Source organism: Aplysia californica, unplaced genomic scaffold (genome assembly GCF_000002075.1).
Source record: "Aplysia californica isolate F4 #8 unplaced genomic scaffold, AplCal3.0 scaffold00532, whole genome shotgun sequence".
Lineage (NCBI taxonomy): Eukaryota > Metazoa > Mollusca > Gastropoda > Aplysiida > Aplysiidae > Aplysia > Aplysia californica.
Window position 1 is genome coordinate 259,185 of NW_004797802.1, and position 20,304 is coordinate 279,488.

Below are 20,304 nucleotides of genomic sequence, written 5' to 3' on the forward strand. Positions count from 1 at the left end.
GTTCATCCTGCATTAGAACTCAACTCTCCAGTAATAACTTTCCCCAATCCACTACAAAACCATTCAAAGGCACAGCCCATAGGACGGTGACTTAAGTATGCCACGTTCACCTCCCTCAGGTTCACGGTCACAGAGTCACTTAAAATAGCGGCAGGACCATGAACCAATCATAATTCACTTGTGCACTCCGCTGGATTGCTCCGAGGCTCACACCCCACACATACTTTTGGCATGGAATAGCGTACAGTCTGTCGCGTTAATTTTTTAAAGACTGCCTACTGTGGGCTATGTATCGGCACTATTCGGCAGGAGCACATTTGAGATGTGCCGGCTTATTAATATTAATGTACCGCCAAACTCGCTACGAGTGTCGTCATCGCTTGGGTTGTCCTAAAGAGCGATTTATAGGTCAGGTTACCACTGTTGAATGTCCTATTGTGTTTAGTTAACGCGTGTGGACTTTGGCATGGCATAGTAAATGTTTTACGGCGATATAGACACAGAAATGACAATTACGGCGCCAGTGAGGACCTTGTTTTTATATTATATTTGGCTAGTGCTTGTTTCTTGCTTCTTTTATTTTATGTTATGGGTGCTTTATGTAATAGAATATTAAAAACTTTTGGGCGGCACTGCACGACGGTGCTCTACGGACGAACCGCGCCTGGGCCTAAGACCAATAGCCTTAACATCCGTAGTTACAAAATTTTTAATGTCTAGAAAAAATTGTGCTAAAAAGACTGCGAACATAGGTCATTCATTTCACTAATTTTTTCTTTCTTTGGAAGGGCGGCGATTTCAGAACATTTTCAAATAGTGGGAATAGCATGTGTCAACAACGACTGGTTGATAATATAGGTGTAAATTGAACTAAGTTGTGCTCATAGAGTTATCCCTTTTGCGTATAGTGTACATCTATGGTTGTGCTGAACACATTTTTAGAATTTCGGGTTGCACACCGTCTGGGCCACACGCCTTTCTCACATTCACACGTCCAAACACCCAAGATCACACCAGAGAGTGTTTACAGTAACAGAGAGGTGTCACTCGTGGCATCGCTCCATAACTGTAACAACAGTGCGGCATTGTTTCGCGTATCGCCCTGCCCCCGCGGTTTTTTTGCAACAAAAAAAATGAAATTATGCAAACTGATCTCAAAACTTTGAAATTATACGATTCTGTGAATTTTGATAAAGAATGATAAAGGAAAATAAGCAGAAATTATCCCCCCCCCCCCCCAAAATCAAATTTTGCTAAATTATGCGGGGTGCAAAAAACCCCGGGGACAGGTATATTATCGCCTGGCGCGGGGTGCGAAAACCTGGGTCGGGTAACTTTGTGCCCCGGACTGCCTCAAACTGTCTCGAAGAGTGCTTTTTTACTTTCGACGTATATTTTTTGTTAGAGGAATGCCCCGAAAAGTGATGTTTATTATCAACGTCTATTTTCTGGTAGTTTTGTTTTTCTTTATTTTTCTTTTGAGTAAAGAGAAACATATCGACACAATAATGGTCATTTAGTGCTGAGAAAAAGTAATACAAGTTAAAAGAAACAACAATTAGGGAAAATAACGAAATAGGTCATGGGGCTTCTCACTATTTGAAGAGTCACCGCATGCCAGACACAATGAATTACATTTTTGTACAAGTAGGCTAGAGAAGAAAACTCATGGTTATTCCCGGGCCTATAGATCTAAATCATTCAAAAATGAGGCCTTAAAAAAAAAAAAAACTCGTGAAGAATTACAACACATTTTTCACAAAGTAAACAGATCAGCACGATGTGCCAACGACACAGTAGGTGCTACAAAATATGCCAAGATCTTTACACATTCATCACAATGTAGGGGAACAACATTGTTTGCGACCCGATAAGAATCAGACATGTCTGTTCTGTCAGATGTCCAAAGAATTGGAACAACATGCTAACTTGCTAAGGCTCACTATGAACTTAAGGATTGGGTATGCGTTTTTAAGAGGGCGCATGTGAATAGTATGTGCGTAAGTGTGTGTTAAATACATGTAGCACGTAGGAGGCTAATAATAAAATTAGAATCCGAGGGCCTTACAGAGAGGTGCATAAGAACGCAAGTTTTGCAAATAAAGTTTCAAATTGACAAGGATAAAAATACAAAAATTAAGTTAACAGTTTTACAGCTTGAAAGTTTCAAAGAACATGACATTGTTGCACTTGCTTCACTAAGGAATTTCTGTCTTACATGTATGTTGTTTTCTCGCTCCTTTTGCGTTTCTGTTGGGAAGGTTTCTTTGACTTGCTTGGCGTACTGTTGACTGTGAGTGCCTTGTCGCCTGAAGTCACAATTCATGCTCAGCGCGCAGGCCGCATCAGGATCCGCAATCTGTGCTTTCGTTGTTCGGCTGACAGTGTGTCCCACTGCTCAGGCGACATGAGCATGTGCGCATATGTGACGGAGCCAGCACATGTTCTCCGATACCCACGCGCACGCTGTGATTCAGTTTTCTGTGTGAGAACAAGATTGCGCAGGACATCAACCAGCGGTGGAAATTGTTGAGGAGTCCAATACACGAGATGTTTAAGGACCACATTCAAGCTTTCTGCGTTAAATTGTTATTTGTCCTTGTTGAAGTTGTATGCATCCATCCCAGAAAAACCTGAGAATGTTGTCCTTCAACTGATCAGCGAGTTTAAGGAAATATGCCTCGTCATCTGCTGGCCACTGGGCTGCTGTTCTGGCTACTCTCATGTCTTGTTCCGCTCAGTTGGCCGACTTGATAACCCCCCGTTCTCCGAACATCAGACAAATAAGAATGTTCCTTCTCCTCGTTCTCACTTCCACTTTGTCATGAAGATGTCGACTAGTGTTCTTCTTCATGTGGAGAGTGCATAGGGCATGCCTGCAGTGTGGGAAGGCCAGTGGCGGTGGGTGGACCAAAATTTGGGTGGGGCTTAGGTTTCTTCCAGTTTTTTACCACCAAATAGCAAGCAATAAGAATTAAACAGTAATTATTTTTCTATACTCACGGTGAGCCACGGCAGTTTGAGAACCATTCAAACTAGAAGAGTTGCCTTTATTTTCAATCTCTTTGTTCTTAGTTAAATTCTTGTTGATGGTGGGGACGAAACCGATTCACCTCCAAATTTCCTCTAATTAGTTTTCGTGTGATGAAAAAGTTATACCTGTTAAATCTCAGCAGCACAAACACAAACATGCACACACAGCACTTTAAACATAATACTTCTATGAGCTGGATTAGGCCGTGTAGTCGAGAAAGTTGAACGCACCCAACAAAGAACCAATGAGCGCATAGGTATCTGTGTCAGTAGGGGAAAGTGTGTCGTAAACTTTCACCCCATTGTCAGGGCTAGGAGAGCGTGAGCCCTCGGTACAGTGTTATTTTTTCCCAGTCTTCTACCTTTTTACAAGAAGAGTTTCATTACGGACGGACTGTGGGAAAGGGGCTCATCTTTGCTGAGCCCTAAAGACATTTGATTGGCTGCTGGGTTACTATAGTTGTAAGCGGGGACAACCGTGATTGGATAAGCGAGCAAGCCGCCAGGTTGATCATTCTGTGTTCATTGCGTGCGGTCATAACGGTTTCAACTGCTTATTTCATTATGGAGAAACTTTCATTTACTTTGGGATAGAGTTGGGGGTAGTGGTTGGGGAGGGGATAGGGGCTCAAGCCCGTGAGCCCTTCACGACCCACCGCCACTGGGGAAGGCCACTCTCACTGCCTGCGTTAGCGCCTTCTCGTCGTCGGTGCTTATGACCATTTGTGGCGATGTGGTTCCTCCAGGTTCCATAAGTGCCGCTACCACAGTAGACAAAAAGTAGAAGAAATCTTTGAACGTACTCGTTGAATGAAATGAAGAAAGACCGGCCCGGCGAAGATTGGCGGCTGGTCATTGTGTTCCTTTCTAAGGGAGAGATTCTTGAAGTTTAAGGCTGTTACCAAGAGATCGCCAAGATTATACGTTTACTGTCCGTCCGTTGCACCAAAAGGTCTTCAGATTTTGAATATGATCTTCGTGGAAGAGAATCTCAGAGGGCGCCATTGCTGGGCCGCACATCTTGTACTGAATGCATTGGGGGAAGTTGCAGAGGCTGATCAGGCTCGTTAAATTCAGCATTTGGTCTGCCAGGTTGCCCACTGATGTACCCTGTACTCCGTCTCGTTTCAGGCGCTCAGCTCGTTGTTTCTTCTTAATCTGCTGCTTGTTCCGCGGTTGCAGCTCGATCGGTTGCCCCAGGCTTTGACTGACTATCTTTGTGTAGAGCACATTGGCGGCATGTGTCGGTTGGCGGCAATCTTATCTATGACTGTTCCTGCCGCGCGGACCTAACATCCTTTGTGCGTCTTTGAATTGCCATGCGATGGCCGAACACCTTTTCATGTTCCCTCGTACTACACAAGAGCTACCCTCAAACTGTGCTCACTGACAATGACAAGGTGTGCCGGTCCCTTCTCCACCCAAGTGATGCGGCCGCTGTACCGTATTGTGAGTCTACAGCAAGCGTTGAATAATACCGGACAAGCACAACATCTTTGGGTCCGGATTATGGATCGTAAGGTACTTTTGTCCGAGAACCGCCTATCCTCACCTCTCTACATAGCTTGCCTTCATCCAGGAACCCTTTCCGCAGTAGGCCGTTAGGCAGTTCAAGGAAGCGACACTTGTTGTTTCTTGTATTTGCCCACACACCAGTCATACTCATAGTCGTATGGGTTGCGGCTGTCCTTCTTGCGTCGCTCCACATTCGCCGAGTTTCATAAAATCCCCGTGGTTTTGTGTAAGCCGCACCCTTGTGGTAAACAATCACTCTGTATGATCTAAGAGAGAGAGAGAGAGAGAGAGAGAGAGAGAGAGAGAGAGAGGGGGGGGAGATTTTAGTTTTAGTAGAGGTTTTACGGCGCTCGCAACAGCATAAGGTCATATGAGCGCCAGAAGATTAGAGGTGTTACAAGAGTAACAAACATAAAAAAGAAGAAGGGGAGATAAGGACGATAGATGTTTGGTAGGAAAGAAGAAGCAAGCCACACCTGAGCTCCCGCCAACCATCCACTATTTTAGTCTGTTAGTAAGTTTTTTACGGCGCTCGCAACTGCATAAGGTTATACGTGCGCCAATGGGTGGATGTCAACAGAGAATTCCAAAAGGGGAATCAGACTTACTCTTCTCACCTCTCTAGCCTCAATAGAAGGCAAACTGGAAATAGCAGTTCACAAGAGAGGGACAAACATACAAGAGAGAGAGAGAGAGAGAGAGAGAGAGAGAGAGAGAGAGAGAGAGAGAGAGAGAGAGAGAGAGAGAGAGAGAGAAGGAGAGAGAGAGAGAAGGAGAGAAAGAGAGAGAAGGAGAGAGAGAGAGAGAGAGAGAGAGAGAGAGAGAGAGAGAGAGAGAGAGAGAGAGAGAGAGCGGGCTGATAATTCCACCCAGTTCGTAAAAAAAAAGAAAAAAACATGCCCTTATGTTGCGTTCCCGAGGACTCACATCACACGTGCGTGCGTGTAGTTATATAATATTAGTCCTTCCCGACAGCACAGTCAAAGGGTCATGGCGGGGTCACTAGAGACGGTAGCAAGCGGTTCCCTGGTAGAGCAGATAAAAAGGTACGGCTTTTATGAAAATTACAGTATGTTGAAGGCTTCAGATTCAAATTCAGATTCATGTTACAAATAAATTATCACTCTTCGGGGCAGTCCGGGGGTGGGGGTGGGGGTGGGGGGGGGGGCACAAAGTTACCCGCCCGCGAAAACTTTTACGCGCGGTAATCGCTGCCACGGCGATGCTCATGGATGCTGTCATATCATCCGAAAATATAGTGCCGCCTGTATTTAGTTCACTAGGTTACTAGGCCTTTAACAAAGAAGGAGGTCTGTGAATTCTATCGCATATTATAGGCAACTACCCTTCCTCCCTCAGCCGTAAGCTGTAAAAGTTGTTTTTGACCCAAGTTACCATACATGGTTCGAATAAACTAACTGACGCATAGCATACATTACTACGTCTCTATAGATATCTGAAAAAATATCCCCGTAATTAAAGGTATACATGTAATCGGTTTAATTTTCAGGAAAACTACTCATTCTCCAGTGTCCCTCTGTCTTCTCTCTTTCTTTGCGTCTCTGTCTGTCTGTCTTTCTTTCTCCCCCCTCTCTCGCTCTGCCTGCCTGCCTCTCTCTCTCTCTCCCTGTCTCTCCCCCCCCCTCTCTCGCTCTGTTAATCTGTCTGTCTGTCTATCTATCTGTCTATCTGACTGTCTGTCTGTCTCTCTCTCACACACACACACACACACACTCACAAACCGGTGAGAGGGTTCTCAATCTTACAAATGATTCATTACCAAGGGTCCATTGGGGGAATTCGCATGGCTCCCTGTTTTCGTCCTCTCTCTATCATTACAGAGTGACACATTAAATAAATAATAAATAAATAAATACAGTTAATCTCCAAAACCTATGAATTATGAAGAATTTGTTGTTAAATAGATCTACTCACAATTTCAGATCATGGAAAAGCACACGAAGAAATAATGATAGATCTACCACACAAAGAGTTCTATAGGATCCCCAACACCCCCTCCCCCTTTCAAAAAGTGGTAATCGGACAAAAAAACAAACAACCAAACCCACCAATGGCACCTTGTACATGTATTTAGACAACTTTTCGCAGGCAACATAGCTTTCACCAGTAGGCCGAGAATGAAAGCTCAATATTTGAGCATTTCGTCCGGAATAAAATCAATTGACAGCTGATATACAAAGTCAAAGTGTGTTGTTAAGTTTGTGCATGTCAGTCTGGTAGGACCACAATCACATTGTCATTGTTTTGCTCCTATTTTTTTCTATTCGTCAAAATTATATTCTTACTTAAGAAGGAAATCTAGATCTACCTTCCATCATCCTTTGGGAATCGAAAGAAACTCAGATTTGGAATTTTGTTTCTGGGAATTGATGCAGTTTATAGCAGAACACGATTGACACTTCGTTCTAACTGGAGCCATGCTTGTCAATGATCAACGAAAATGCCTTGAACAATTTACGCAGATTGTTTTGTTTACTGCGCTTTACCCCACGATCAGCTGGTGACGCTGATACGTGTATTCGGGCCAAGTGATAGCTCTCTTGTATTACTGTAAAACTCTCTTATCACACGAAGCTATTTCATTTGACCTTACTTTAACTAAAATCAAGTAAAAAAAATTTCCTTGAAAATACATGTAATTAACTTGTTATTTTGAAAAGACCTCTAACCCATGTAAAAACATTTCCCTCTTCTTAGAATATGTTTAAAAAATATTTCAAAAGCTAAGATAAATGAATTTGGCTTGACACGAAAAATAAAGAGACAAACAAAACTTCTGTAAGTTGTAAGTGTTTATTCAGCACTACAAGTCCAAACTCTCAGTCACAAGGGTCAGACAATGAACTCATGTTCACTTCATAATTTCTGTCTGTCAAGTCAGTCCATTTCATATATCAACCCAATCCATACATAGTGTTTTACAATCGTATCTATACGATGTGGGGAACTCTGTGCCACCACTTTCCTAGAGGAAATTTACTTGTTAAACCGATCCGTACGCTTTGCATAGCAGTCTGTCAAAATGATTTTTTTAGAAATACTGACAGTTTCAAAAGAGATCTTTGTACCAGAAGTATTCTAAAATGTGTAGGAAACTTCACAATCCACTGTCCAAAAGCAAAACTCAGCATTACATCTAAAACAGTATTACAAGGACAAGAATAATGGGTTTTTTCCAAAATACATAAATAATTCTTACTCTCTCACTCTCAGTCCTTAATCATGCATTCATTTTACAAATACACAAGGAGGAGGAGGGTATAATGTTGTATGAAATGAAGAGTGAATCACTTGTGACAGTTATAATTGAGTTATAATAACTCAAAAGCAAATTTGATCATATTTAAAACAGCTACTATTTTCTTAAAAATTGACTGAGAGGTTTAACTTTAGTTAAAGAATAGTATCAAAATTCTCCTGAGATATAGGCCTTTTATATATATGGAACAGAGAAATTTGGCGTACAGCGACTTTGAAAATTTAGTTTCTGGTACATAATATAAGAATGTTTGAAAACGAATCCCCCCAATTAATCACCAACACACACACTAAACTCAATCCTGCCTAAAGCCTTGCTCTAAAAATTACCCACTCCCCAAAAAGAAAGGGCATAGCTCAGGTGAAATATCAAACCACATTTTAAAAAAGTAAAATCAAATTTTGTCTAGAAAAGTAACCACATATAATATATATGTTAAGGTAGCGGGGTGAAATCAGGTGCTCATCAAAATAATGAAATTGGAAAAAAAGAAAAAGGCATTTTTCAGCTGGTTTAACAATTTTCATCAAAATTTTGCTTTTTGGCTCAACAACTTTATATTAATTTAAAATCACATTTTGGTGTGGATTTTACCGAAAAAAGTTGATCAAAGTTACAAAAAAGTAAATTTTCAGTTTCCAAGTACTCTCAAGCCAAACCAAACTTTAGCCGCCATTTTCTCACCAATTTTATCTCTGAAACTGGGTGGCTCTCACCTCCTTCAATCGCGAATATCAACTTCTAAAAAGTGATGAGCGCCCGATTCCACCGTGTCGTGACACATATGGTTAAAATATCTAATAAACAGTAAAAACAAAGATTAAAGATTAAAGTCTTCAACCAAATGGCAGTCAATTGTTCTCTAGGCCTATCCTTGTTTTCAGATTTGTTAGGCTGGTCCACTGATCAGTTTTAGTTCAATCTTTGTACCCACTAGAGAGGATAAAAAATATGATAATCTATGAAGGTATCATTTTTGTCAGCTGCCTGTGTAAAGTCTATCAGTCACTTTACTAAGGCAGTCTTTAAAAACACTGAAGTGATGGTTCAGCCCAGGTTGGTAGTGGATGGCATAGCGAGATCCCAGAGCTCCCGCAGGCTGAGCAGAGCCATAAAAAACTCGTCCAATTCTTGAGTGAACAAGGGCCATACTGCACCTGCATAACATTTCAAAATATGAAGAGGTGAAATTTTGAAATTTTTACAGAGAGATTTGATCTAACACTATTGTTTCATAGGCATCCTAAAAGAAAGATTGAGTGGTTCAGTTTGGGGACAAATGTGTATGTTTTTACAAATGAATAATAACAGTAGTGAGAGCTGCTACAAAAACCACAAGATTAACCCAAAACAAAAAAAAAGTGACTACCAAAAAGATAACAACGAGCTACAACAAGTACAGTGGAACTCGGATTCAACGAGGTCGCCGGGCCTGACCTAAAATCTCGTTGAATCCGAGCTTGCTGAATCCGGGTTATTTTTATTGATTTCAAAGACGAAAAAAACCAGGGAATCTATCTCATCTCGTTGAATCCGAGCTCGTTGAATCCGAGTTCCACTGTACATGTAACCCCTTGAGTCCTGGCCTTTAGAGCCATATAGGACCCAATGTCATGACCTCAATTCCCATGAGTTCGCTGCTAGACTGGCAACACAGTGCACTGCTGAGGCATACGTTCAGTTCCCATAGCTCAGATACACTTGGGTCCGCAAAGTAAAAAAAAAAATAAATAAAAATTTCTGTCACTTAACCCTAGACTGCACTGTTGATGTATCTCATATGTCTTGATAGTCCACCGCCCAGTACTATTTAAATGTGTCCCGTACGGCGGATAAAACCCGTGTTTTAAGGATTGTTCTACACAGGTCTTGTCAATGGATGAATTCATCTCTTCATTTCTCTTTCTTTTCATATAAGTTCTACTTTTACCGACCTGTCTGTTATAATAAGCGGACAAATATCACAATCAACGTCTTACACTAAGCGGAATTTTCCTTAGCAAGTGGGGTGCATATATATATATATATATACATATATATATATATAGTTAGCAGTCAAAGGGTTAAATGAGATGATGAACTTACCTACCAAGTTACAAGGAGTATGGAATAGCGTAGGATACACAGACAACTGCTGAGGCAAAACAACAAGAATGGAGGAGACAAAAACTAATCCTTATAAGTAGATTTTACCTATAATGTAAGAAAGAGAGAGAGAGCAGCACAAGAGTGCTCCTTGCAAAACTTATAAATCATCAATTCTGTAATGCTCATAGCACCCCAAACTCTGATGTGGCATGGCCGTCCCCTCCATTTTTTCTTTCTGCTCAATTCCAAACAGCTACTTAATTACTGACCGGCTTTGCACCTTTCAATGAAGTACAAAATCGTTTGTACAACATTAGAACCTATTGCCTATTGTACAGAGGAGAAATCTACATCCACACTGTCTATAAACAGACATTATGGGGTATAGAAAAATTACCCCAAAAAATCTGCCACACCTCCTTTGTTTCAAAAGCAAAACCCACAGCACAATCTTAATTTTTTTAAAAGAAGACAATGTGTTTTTTCTAATCAAATAAAACTCACATCACACACGGTTCCTGAGTAACGTACAAGTCATAACCAGTGCACAGATAAGGTTCAGTTCTGTCCTTGGAACATTCCTCAGAAGGAAAGCCCTTTGCATACCATAGACCAGCATCACAGGACTGCACTACCCTCTCCTCTGAAATACATCAAAGTATAAATGTTGTATTACAGTTGCAGCACTCTCCTAAACATAAGAAATAATGCGACTGCTGAAGACACAAAAGACTATAAATGCCACTGCTATAGAAGCAATTTATCAAAGAAGGAAAAAAAAAAAATCAATAGAGGTGCATCTGTTTTTTTTACCACCTCCCCCCCCCCCCCCCCCCCCCCATCATCACAATTTAAGATCATTTAGGAGGCGGGCTTCCAACTCTGTGTGTCAGGGTATTGTGATACTGAGTGTGTACATTATGCCTTTGCTCTCTGTAAATATTATCATGTATTCACATGAGAATTCTTAGCAAGCAAACAACAACAAACAGCATAAAATTATATCTACAAAAAGTTTGCTTTTTTTCCCCACAAACTAATTTACGCAACATTCACACTGACCTACCAATGTCTTGAGCAGTTTTTAAAACATTCTAGCTCCACTACCTATAAACTGTTACACAAGTAGGCCTATTGGTCATCGGTAGGGACACACTCTCTTTTACTCTGCGGTTGACGCTGATCACCTGCACGTCTACCACTTATATCGTCATCGCTAACCCTCTATTCCTAACACCACTGTCACTTGTCTCAGAAACCTCTTCTGGTTTTCCTTCAGAATAACTGCCGTCATTATCTGACTCTAAAAAGTCAGAATCTGAGTCATTTCGGGTTCGGTCATGGTATAATCTGTTCCATCATCCATTCTGAAAACTTTTTCGACGTTGTGAAGATGTCAAAGAAATTCACTTACAAAGGTAAAAACTCATCTCAAACAGCTTTAATCGCGTGGAAATCATTCAGGAAAATTACTTTCGGTTACCCACAAGCACGAGATATTGTCAATTTTATACTATTACTGTGTTAAGGCACCGAGAACGAACTATGAAATAATGTCTCTATGTGGACAACTCAGGTCGTGTGTGGCAGGTTAAGGAGAAAATTTCAGGACGACTAAGGTTGTCCATGGCAGCGTAAGTGTTAACAAAGCAAAAACAAACCTGGCAACTTCCACATTCCACCTCCTTGAGAATACGCAACAAGATCAATAGCCACCATCACAGCATGTTGCAAAGGATAGCCAGATTGTCTCAAGTCATAAGCCTTTGCAACCACAGAATCTTTGCTTGGATCCACAATTACAGCACCTATAGATAACTAAAAAATAAAAATATGTTTTAAATAAACAAGGTGCACAAATGGCATTACTCACAAAAAACAAAATTAATAAGAAAAAAAAAATTCAAGCAATGAGACTGGAAAAGAGAAAATAAAAACCTCACCACCACAGCCATATAATTCAGTACACGGCCAGAGGGCAGGTTAACTTTTTAATGAGCTTTTACCGAAAGGATCCTGTCCACCACCCAGACTTCCCTCAAGTCCATTCCTTCAATTCAAACAAAGCCAACATAAATTTTAAAACAATTTTCCTAGAAATTTAAGGACATCACTTTTAGATCTAATGTTTTAGGACAATTATAAAACTGTTTATTTCTTTTAAAAAATGTTTTGAAAGAAATTAGAATCAACAAAATGTTGACAAGCAGAGCCCACACATAGATCTATACTGAAATCTCATTTCAACAAAATCAAGAAGGCATGCTAAAGACACCTCAAGCCATAAGAATTCCAAAGAACAGTAGTCACAAATTTTATTCATAGAATCAATCTGTTGATCACCTCCTACCTTTATGTGCCTTGATTGGACCCCTTGAGACAGAAGAGCATAAAGTATCCCATGCTTAAGATATTACTTCTTGCAATTCTCCAGGTTCACAGTTTAATTCCACCTCTAATATTTATACTCTAAAATAAAAAGTAAAGTACATGTACCAACTGCAGCAAGCCTACCTGATTTTTCACTCTTCCATGTTCAGCCAACCTTACAGCCATTTCCATATAAAGCTTTATCTTTTCCAGCTCTGCATCTTTAAAATATTTCCCTGACATCAAAGCTGCCACTCTGAAAAAATAACAACATGAGTAAGAAAAAGAACTGTAATTCATCAGTGAAGTATAAACAATCCACAAAAAAGGATACCACATATTAACCTCTTTACTCAATGCATACTCCCCACGTGATCAGAGCAGCTAAGTATTGTCTCCAGGTTCTTCTTCAAAGCAAAAGGAATCAGTTTTAAAACTTCCACTACAGCAAATACCATTCAACTTTTTTCTAAAGTATATAGTCTCAAGTATTCCATTGGGTAGGAACATCATCACAAGATCCAAGACTGAGAACAAAAACTCATGCTTCAGCATCTTCACAGAAACCACTCAAATGGCCATAAAAACAAAATTATTTCAACAGAAGTAGATTGTAAATTCTATCATAATTATAGACACCAGACAAATACTTTTCTAAAAAAAAACAGAAACAGAAGTACTAATAAAATACACATACTTGTAGGCCACAGCAATACTACAGAAAATCTCTTACCAATACAGAACTCTATCTGACAGATCACAGAGATCAGATACATCCATCATGTATTCAGAAACGCCATATCCCTATGTGTTACCTTTATTCATAGTTGTATCACTACAGGGTTGGCTGTCCAGCTTACTGTTTTTAAGTATTGGGAGCTGCAACATACTGACTGATGGGCCTTATTACAGAATATCATAGGCTGAGAGCTAAACTATGTCAAAATTCCTTATTTCAAGTAAAATTGACTGTTATCATATAAAGTTTTTATGGCTGGGTTTTCTCTAGGAAATACTTGGACAGAGACACTTTGGGAATAGGGATTGTGATAAAACTACCGATTGGATCTCTTTGATACTTGCAGTATATTTATGATAATAATATTTCAGTCGAAAGCATAAAACTTGCTAATTTTGGCATTTTGGCTGAAATGAACAGTCACATCAGGTTTTCAGCCGACAATATATAATTTCTGACATAATCTTTACCACAAGAGCATTCAGAATTGCAACTAACATAAATCCCAACTTACTCTTTATCTTCATGAAAATTGACTGGCCAATACTTGAGAGATTCTTCAAACTGCTTACGAGTCACTGGAGGCTTTGCTGGGACCTTTACTAAATACTCCTTCCCTAAACCTTCAATCTTGTTGATATCCAAATGCATCTTGCATTTATCACCGCCTGAAAGATCTGTTTCTGGCTGGCACAAAACAATTTGTAGTGGTCCATCTGAAAAATATGAGGCAGGACACAAGTACATGTATTAAGCTTCTTGAACGAATCAAGGAGCATGTTGATATAATGATGGTCACATTGTATTTTTGTGGGAGGGGAAAATAGCAAACTGACACCCAACATAGAATGTACAACAATTACTACGGAATAATTGGAATACTACAATTTTGAAATAAAATCGTCACCACATATCGTCAATCATGAGTAATGGGTCATGGGTGTGACCCAGCCAGGCCATCAAACTTGCTAGAGACAGGAAGCTCTTTCTCCCCTTGATCCCCTAGAGGTACAAGAGGACGGATAAAGTAAAGTATAAAGTAGTAAGGTCATGTATATCGCTGCTTTCAACCCAGTTTGGTCATTACGCCTTAACACCCATTTGCAGCAAGTAGGTGAGCAATAAATTACGTTGTAGAAATTTTATGAGATTTTAAAGAAATGAAAACAAACCATTGATTTACAAGCTAAATGTACTGCTTTTTGCCTACCCCTTACAAAAGGAAATGGTATTTCTATATTCCATAGCTTATTTTTACTGCATAGTTTTTATATTTGGGATCTTGGAACAACTATTAGAGCAGCTGAGGCTGCTGAGAAATACAAAAAATTAATATCCCACAATATTGAGTAATTCTTTCTAAAAATGTAACAAACCTTCATCACAGTCACAGAGGTACGAAATTTATCAGGCATATTCTTTATGCTGCAGTCCTGGTGACAAAGGATGCCAACTCAGTAAGACATCCAAACCAACAACCTTGTCTATGTATAGTTTTATCATGCCTTTAAACACTATCAACAATATATTTATATATATATCTTCATGCATTTTTAAATTTTAAGACACAAAAAATGTCAGATTTAAATAACAGTGGATAAAACTAGATACAGTGAAATCCTGTTATAACGAGAGGGAGGGGACCGGAGCAAAATGTCCGTTATATCAGGATTCTCGCTATAAGGGATTCAGTAATAAATTCAAAGGAAACTGTAAAGTAGGTCTACTCTATGAGTTTGGTGTTCTGTTTACTTCCTTTTGCTATCTCCCCATATGATGATTTTGTTTCAACATGACCTCTAGGTCTTACTTGATCGAAAATCGAATCACGTTTCTTTCTCTTGCGCTAGATTTAGCGATGTTGACTGACAGCTCGGCGTTGGCGATCAGAAAGAAAGGGCTCTGCGCTAATTCACCCGCGGTGTTTTCCCCCACCCCACCACACCCTGTGATGCATTCTGTCCGCTTGCGCACGTCACACATTCACCCCATCCATCACATTGCTGTGATCGCTCCATCCCCGCCCCGGAGAAGTGAGTAGGCCTTGATAATCTAAACTAGGCTTACGCTGGCCTATCACGCGATGCGTTCTGCTTGTCTGCGCACGCCACACCCTCCTTACTCAGTCGCTCCAGCCTTCATTGTTGACACACATGGGCTCTCCCATTCTTTGTTTCGCTAGATCACCAACAAGTTTTTCAACTGGCGAGGTTTTACATTACGTATAATTGGCCTATGCACTGCTCACAGCAGCAGCAATATTCCGCTATAACCGACTCGCGTACTTGTTTGATTGCACTATACCAGTATTTTATTTACAACTGTAAAGAAGGGGAAAAAACGGGGTTTTAGAATAGTGTCTTTATAACAGAATTCTCGTTTTTTCCGGACTCGTTGTAAGTGGACTCCACTGTATCTATATAAAAATATGAAATAAAAAGAGGCACACGCCAAAGATTCTCCACTACCAAGATGTTTCAATTTCCCTATCTCGTGTCCGCGCGAGACTTGGGCGCTACCTTGAGCTAGCGCATAACGGTCCGTGGTACTAGTATAAACAAACGTTCCAGCGCTCTTGATTGATTGAAAGCGTGCAATTCTGCCTGTGGGCAGTGAGAGAGAGAGAGAGAGAGAGAGAGAGAGAGAGAGAGAGAGAGAGAGAGAGAGAGGGAGAGGGAGCGAGAGAGAGAGAGAGAGAGAGAGAGAGAGAGAGAGAGGGGGGACGAGGGGGGGGGGAGAGAGAAAAGAGTGAAAGGGAGGGGGGGGGGGCAAAGAGAGAGAGAGAGAGAGTTGTTGTTTCATACTACTAAGAAGAGACAAGGACAGTTTGAATCTGCCAGATATTGTTATATAAAAGATCGTGACATCAAGTCATAAAAAGAAATTGTAAAGCAAGACTGCATTGTGTCGCCACAATAAGTTCACTTCTTAAGTTGGACAAAAAAATTTACTCTCATAGCACACTGTCAATATTTGTCTAGTAATTCTGTATGACAATGTGCTAGACTAACAATGACACTTTAAACATTACTGCGATATCAAATGACTAGACAGCAAACTACATAAGTTTGATCGGTGAACATCTGGCCAGCACTAAAGCAGTGCAAATAAATTTCTTGCATAATTCTAATTTTTTTTGGTACCAACCTCACTCCCCCTCCCCATTCCCGTCCATTTTCTCCTCCCTGCCTGCTCTTACACATCTGCTTCCCCAGGTCAATACGCACTGTCAGAAATACACACTATACAAGTAATATATATATTTTTATAACCCTGGTTGATCATAGTCAGATGATGTTTGTTTGCAAACAAGGCTGAGAATGTTTGCACTGACGCAACAGTGATCAAGTGTCATTTGTCGTCCACACCGAAATAGCTCGCAGAGATCAGCGTCGAATGAGCAGTGATCCTTGGCTCTTGCCCGATCAACCATTGCGATTCGTCATTCTACCACAGACCTATGGCGCCCAATAAAATTCCTCAAGTAATTATTGTGGATTTTGTCCAATAGTTGCACTTGTTGCACCCGGCACCAGAGTCGATTAAAGTCGACCAATTAAGTGAGCTCTATAAGTAATGACCAATTAGCTATTAAGCACAATAATAACGCGGCGAAAGTGATTAACTTAAGCCATTCAAAATCTTTAAATAATTTTTCTAATTTTTGTTTGTTGATTTTCAGTTTTCTTTCCTTCCTTTTCATTCACAGAACCCCCCCCCCCACTTTTTTTCCTTTTGGTAATTTGTGTTATCTTTAAACAATCTTAGCAATTCTCTTGGTCACACACAAACACACACAGATACACACACACACACAACACACACACACATACATTACACACAAACACACACCAAGTAGTTGGCGATGAAACCGACCTCGCGTCGCCTAGTGACGTAGCCCATCACGCGCTATGCGGCAAAGTGGGGCCCGCCATGATGCAGGCAAAAGCCCAAAGAGCAAGTGCTTTATCTTGGTAGTGGAAAATCTTTGCACATACTGCCCCTAGTTTACCTTTTGATCCTTTCACTCTTTTCAGGTGCTGAAGATTTTCCAAAGGGGCAATTTCAGCAAGGGTTCTGCAAAATATTACACAAAAGTGACAAAAACAAGAAAAGACATTTTTAAAAATAACACAAACGTATAAAAGTCATGACTTAAAATGAAGAAACTTACAGAGAATGACAACAACATAAAGAGCATTTGTGACATAGCTGAAATAACTTGTAGAGGTAAAAGTTGTGACACTTTTTTAGGCTCTCTTTCATTAAAAACAAAGCAGTTTGCACAACAGTCAGTACAAGTGCAGATGTCAGCTTTAAATCTATCTTTCATCAGGTATCTTGGAAACACAGTTTTGACATAATGCCAACTCACTCTAAAACCCAACTCAATGACTACTGGTAGATGGTGTCTTGGCATACATTTCTCTGAGGGAGAGGGGAGGTGCTGCTGCTTACAGAGTGGCTAGATAAAGGGTTGGTCTTGCCACAGAGAGATCAAAGATTCGCTCTCCACATCAGGAAGGATAATATCGTCCTGAAGAAAAGTACTGTGCATCCCTTTTTCCTCAGTTTACCCGGAAGCAAAAAGGTTCTTCACTATCCCCAGAAAATGAAAATTGGTAACAGCCACCAGTCCAAGGCAATCACCTGTTCCATGCATTGCGTTTAAAAAAACAGTTATTATGACACTGTCCAGGCTGTCCACCTAAGACAACCACATTTCTCCCTGACAATGGGTGGTTGTTTACGACAATTTCGACTGTATAATGGGAAGCTGTGTATGCTGACCTAACTATATTGAAGAACCAAAATGAAGAGGGAACAAAGAAAATAAAACAAAAACACACTGGCAACTACATTACTCAAGGGATTGTTGAAGTGAAGGCTCTGGGAATTCCTGTCAGGGCAGATGAGACTATCAAAGGCGAACCACAGATATCCTTCATGTATTCAAAAGTGGAAGCCTGCGCTGTCTCAGAAGGATATTGGGAACCACATGGCAGGACCACATCTAAAAGAAGACTTTCCTGGCAGAGGCCAGAATGATATGTTCTCCTGCTAACAAAGCTATGACTTTGCCGGCTTGGCCTTACTCCCAAAGACATACTGTATGGTGAGCTTACAACCAATTCTGGTCTAACTGCAAGGCTACACTTTTAAGACATGCTAATGCGATCGGGTTGGATGGCAGGAGACAATGACCCAACAAACTTGGAGGCCCTTGCTGCTGGAGGCAGGCTGTCAAGGCTGGAGTTTGGAGGAGTGTGAGGAGGGAGAAGCAGTTGGAGGAGAGGACAGGGTGCAGATGGCAGAGGGCAGCATCAGCACTCACAGAGCCTGCCTGATGTAAAATTCACCTGCTGCAACTGCAAAAGGACCTGCCACTCCATGATAGGACTGTACAGCCACAGCAATTGCTAACAACTTAAGAGGCCGACAAAGGCACACACTTCATTTAGTCCCAAGATGCCAACAAGAATGGAAGTGCAAGATCCCCACCACTTACAACTATAACCTATGTATTTAGTTTTAGTAGAGATTTTACGACGCTCGCAACTGCATAAGATCACATGAGCGCCAGAAGATTAAAGGTGTTACAAGAGAGAAACAAACATAAAAAAGAAGAAGGGGAGATAAGGACGACAGATGTTTGATAGGAAAGAAGGACGAGCAAACCACACCAGAGCACCAGCCAACCATCCACTTATGTAAAATATTACAAAATTGCAAGTCCATTAAGCATCCATTCTTTATAAATTAAAATTGCTCCGAAAAGGATCACAGGAGGCGTCTCTCTGAGTGCTCTTCATGTGTTGGCCCATTTTTAAGAGTTTCAGCAAATATTCTCTGGATCGCTAACAACAGCAACAGCAAATATTCTGTCTTATAAAGTTGAGGGCAGGAGGTGCCTTATTAGCAGGACCACATCCAGCCTGAATTTACTGCCACACAGGAAAAACTATTGCAATAATTTTTTGCTCAAAATGTTGGAAAACGTAACTGACAACTCTCACCCCTTTCACTTACTTACTTCACAATTGCAGAAGTCAATTTTTTGTTCGTTATGTTGGCAACAAAAACGTCAACAATGCTGACAGGCCTTGTGTACTCATCCGAAAGTACAACTGTTGGTTGTTCCATTGATCTGAAAAGGAAAACACACAACAGGTATACATATCAGACATTTATATTTTAAGCAAGTGGCTATTCTCCGGCGTCACGCCGGTCAATAGATCGGAAGCTATTCTCCGGCGTCACATTCCAGGTCTATTACCAATGAATTATTTGTCAGTGCAGATTTGCAAATATACCTCTCTTATCTGTTTGTCTTGGAAAATAATTCCCATAACTTCACCACTTCGTGCCACTTCCATTGATACAGACGTAAGGTTTTCAGACACAAACTGCCTCAATTCCTCCAATTCAGAGTTATGTTAGGTGCTAGAAGAAACATGTTCACCATTAGCTAGTGACGCGAGTTCATAACAAAGAGTGAGCATGAAGAATGGAGAACCCAAATATATGAAAATGAATAAAGTTACGTTCGACAATTATAGATAAAATATAATGAAAGGTAGACTTACTAGGCCCAGATTAGATCTAGAAATACATTGTAATTCATTAGTAATTTAGACCGGCAGTTTGCGGCGGTGTGACGCCGCGGAGAATAGCTTCTGATCTACTGACCGGCACGACGCCGGGGAATAGCCACAAGACTTGCTTACATTAAAGTAGGCCCTAAACTAGATCTATAAAAAATTCACATCTCCAAAACGCACAGATAGCACAGCACCTGAGTACCTGACTAAACATGCGATTCTAAATGTAGACCAAATCGAATCGGGGTATGGTATACATAATATTAATAATACACGTACGTATATATAATACACACTCTACTTTATAACTAGATCTATATCTATATCTATATCTAGATCTATATAATCTAGATCTAGATCTAGATCTAGAATAGTCTAGATTCTAGATATTAGATTAGACTAGAACTAGATCTAGATATAGATCTAGATTGACTAGATCTAGAATCTAGCTAGATCTATACCTCTGCTATTTTAGGTAAAAATGAAAAAGAAATACAAATATAGGGACAAAATACGTCATTATCATTATGGTAAGCTACTCACGGTACCAAGAAAGACTAGATCTAGATCTATATCTAGATCTACTAAACCAACGCTCTCTAAGATAGACGAAACTGAAAGTAGACTACTTTCTTTAGTAAAAATGAAAGTACATTTATTCAGAGTTGTCTCCCTCA

At 40.4% G+C, this 20,304-nt stretch overlaps 1 protein-coding gene across 2 annotated transcripts; it reads right to left on the reverse strand.

Moving 5' to 3' along the window:
- Positions 1-8,582: 8,582 nt before the first annotated feature.
- On the reverse strand, positions 8,583-20,253 carry LOC101862675 (probable inactive tRNA-specific adenosine deaminase-like protein 3). 2 transcript variants are annotated; one of them, XM_035971892.1, is made up of 8 exons: positions 20,171-20,253; positions 19,060-19,173; positions 17,038-17,102; positions 13,540-13,741; positions 12,431-12,542; positions 11,578-11,734; positions 10,421-10,559; positions 8,583-8,985 (listed from the first exon to the last, which is right to left on the reverse strand). In XM_035971892.1, exons 2-8 carry the CDS (start codon positions 19,167-19,169, stop codon positions 8,808-8,810), a joined length of 963 nt encoding a protein of 320 aa, XP_035827785.1. In that variant the 5' UTR covers positions 19,170-19,173; positions 20,171-20,253; the 3' UTR covers positions 8,583-8,807. The 2 variants fall into 2 exon arrangements, with proteins under 2 accessions (XP_035827785.1, XP_035827786.1); XM_035971893.1 differs by having other exon boundaries at positions 20,176-20,218.
- Positions 20,254-20,304: the final 51 nt, after the last annotated feature.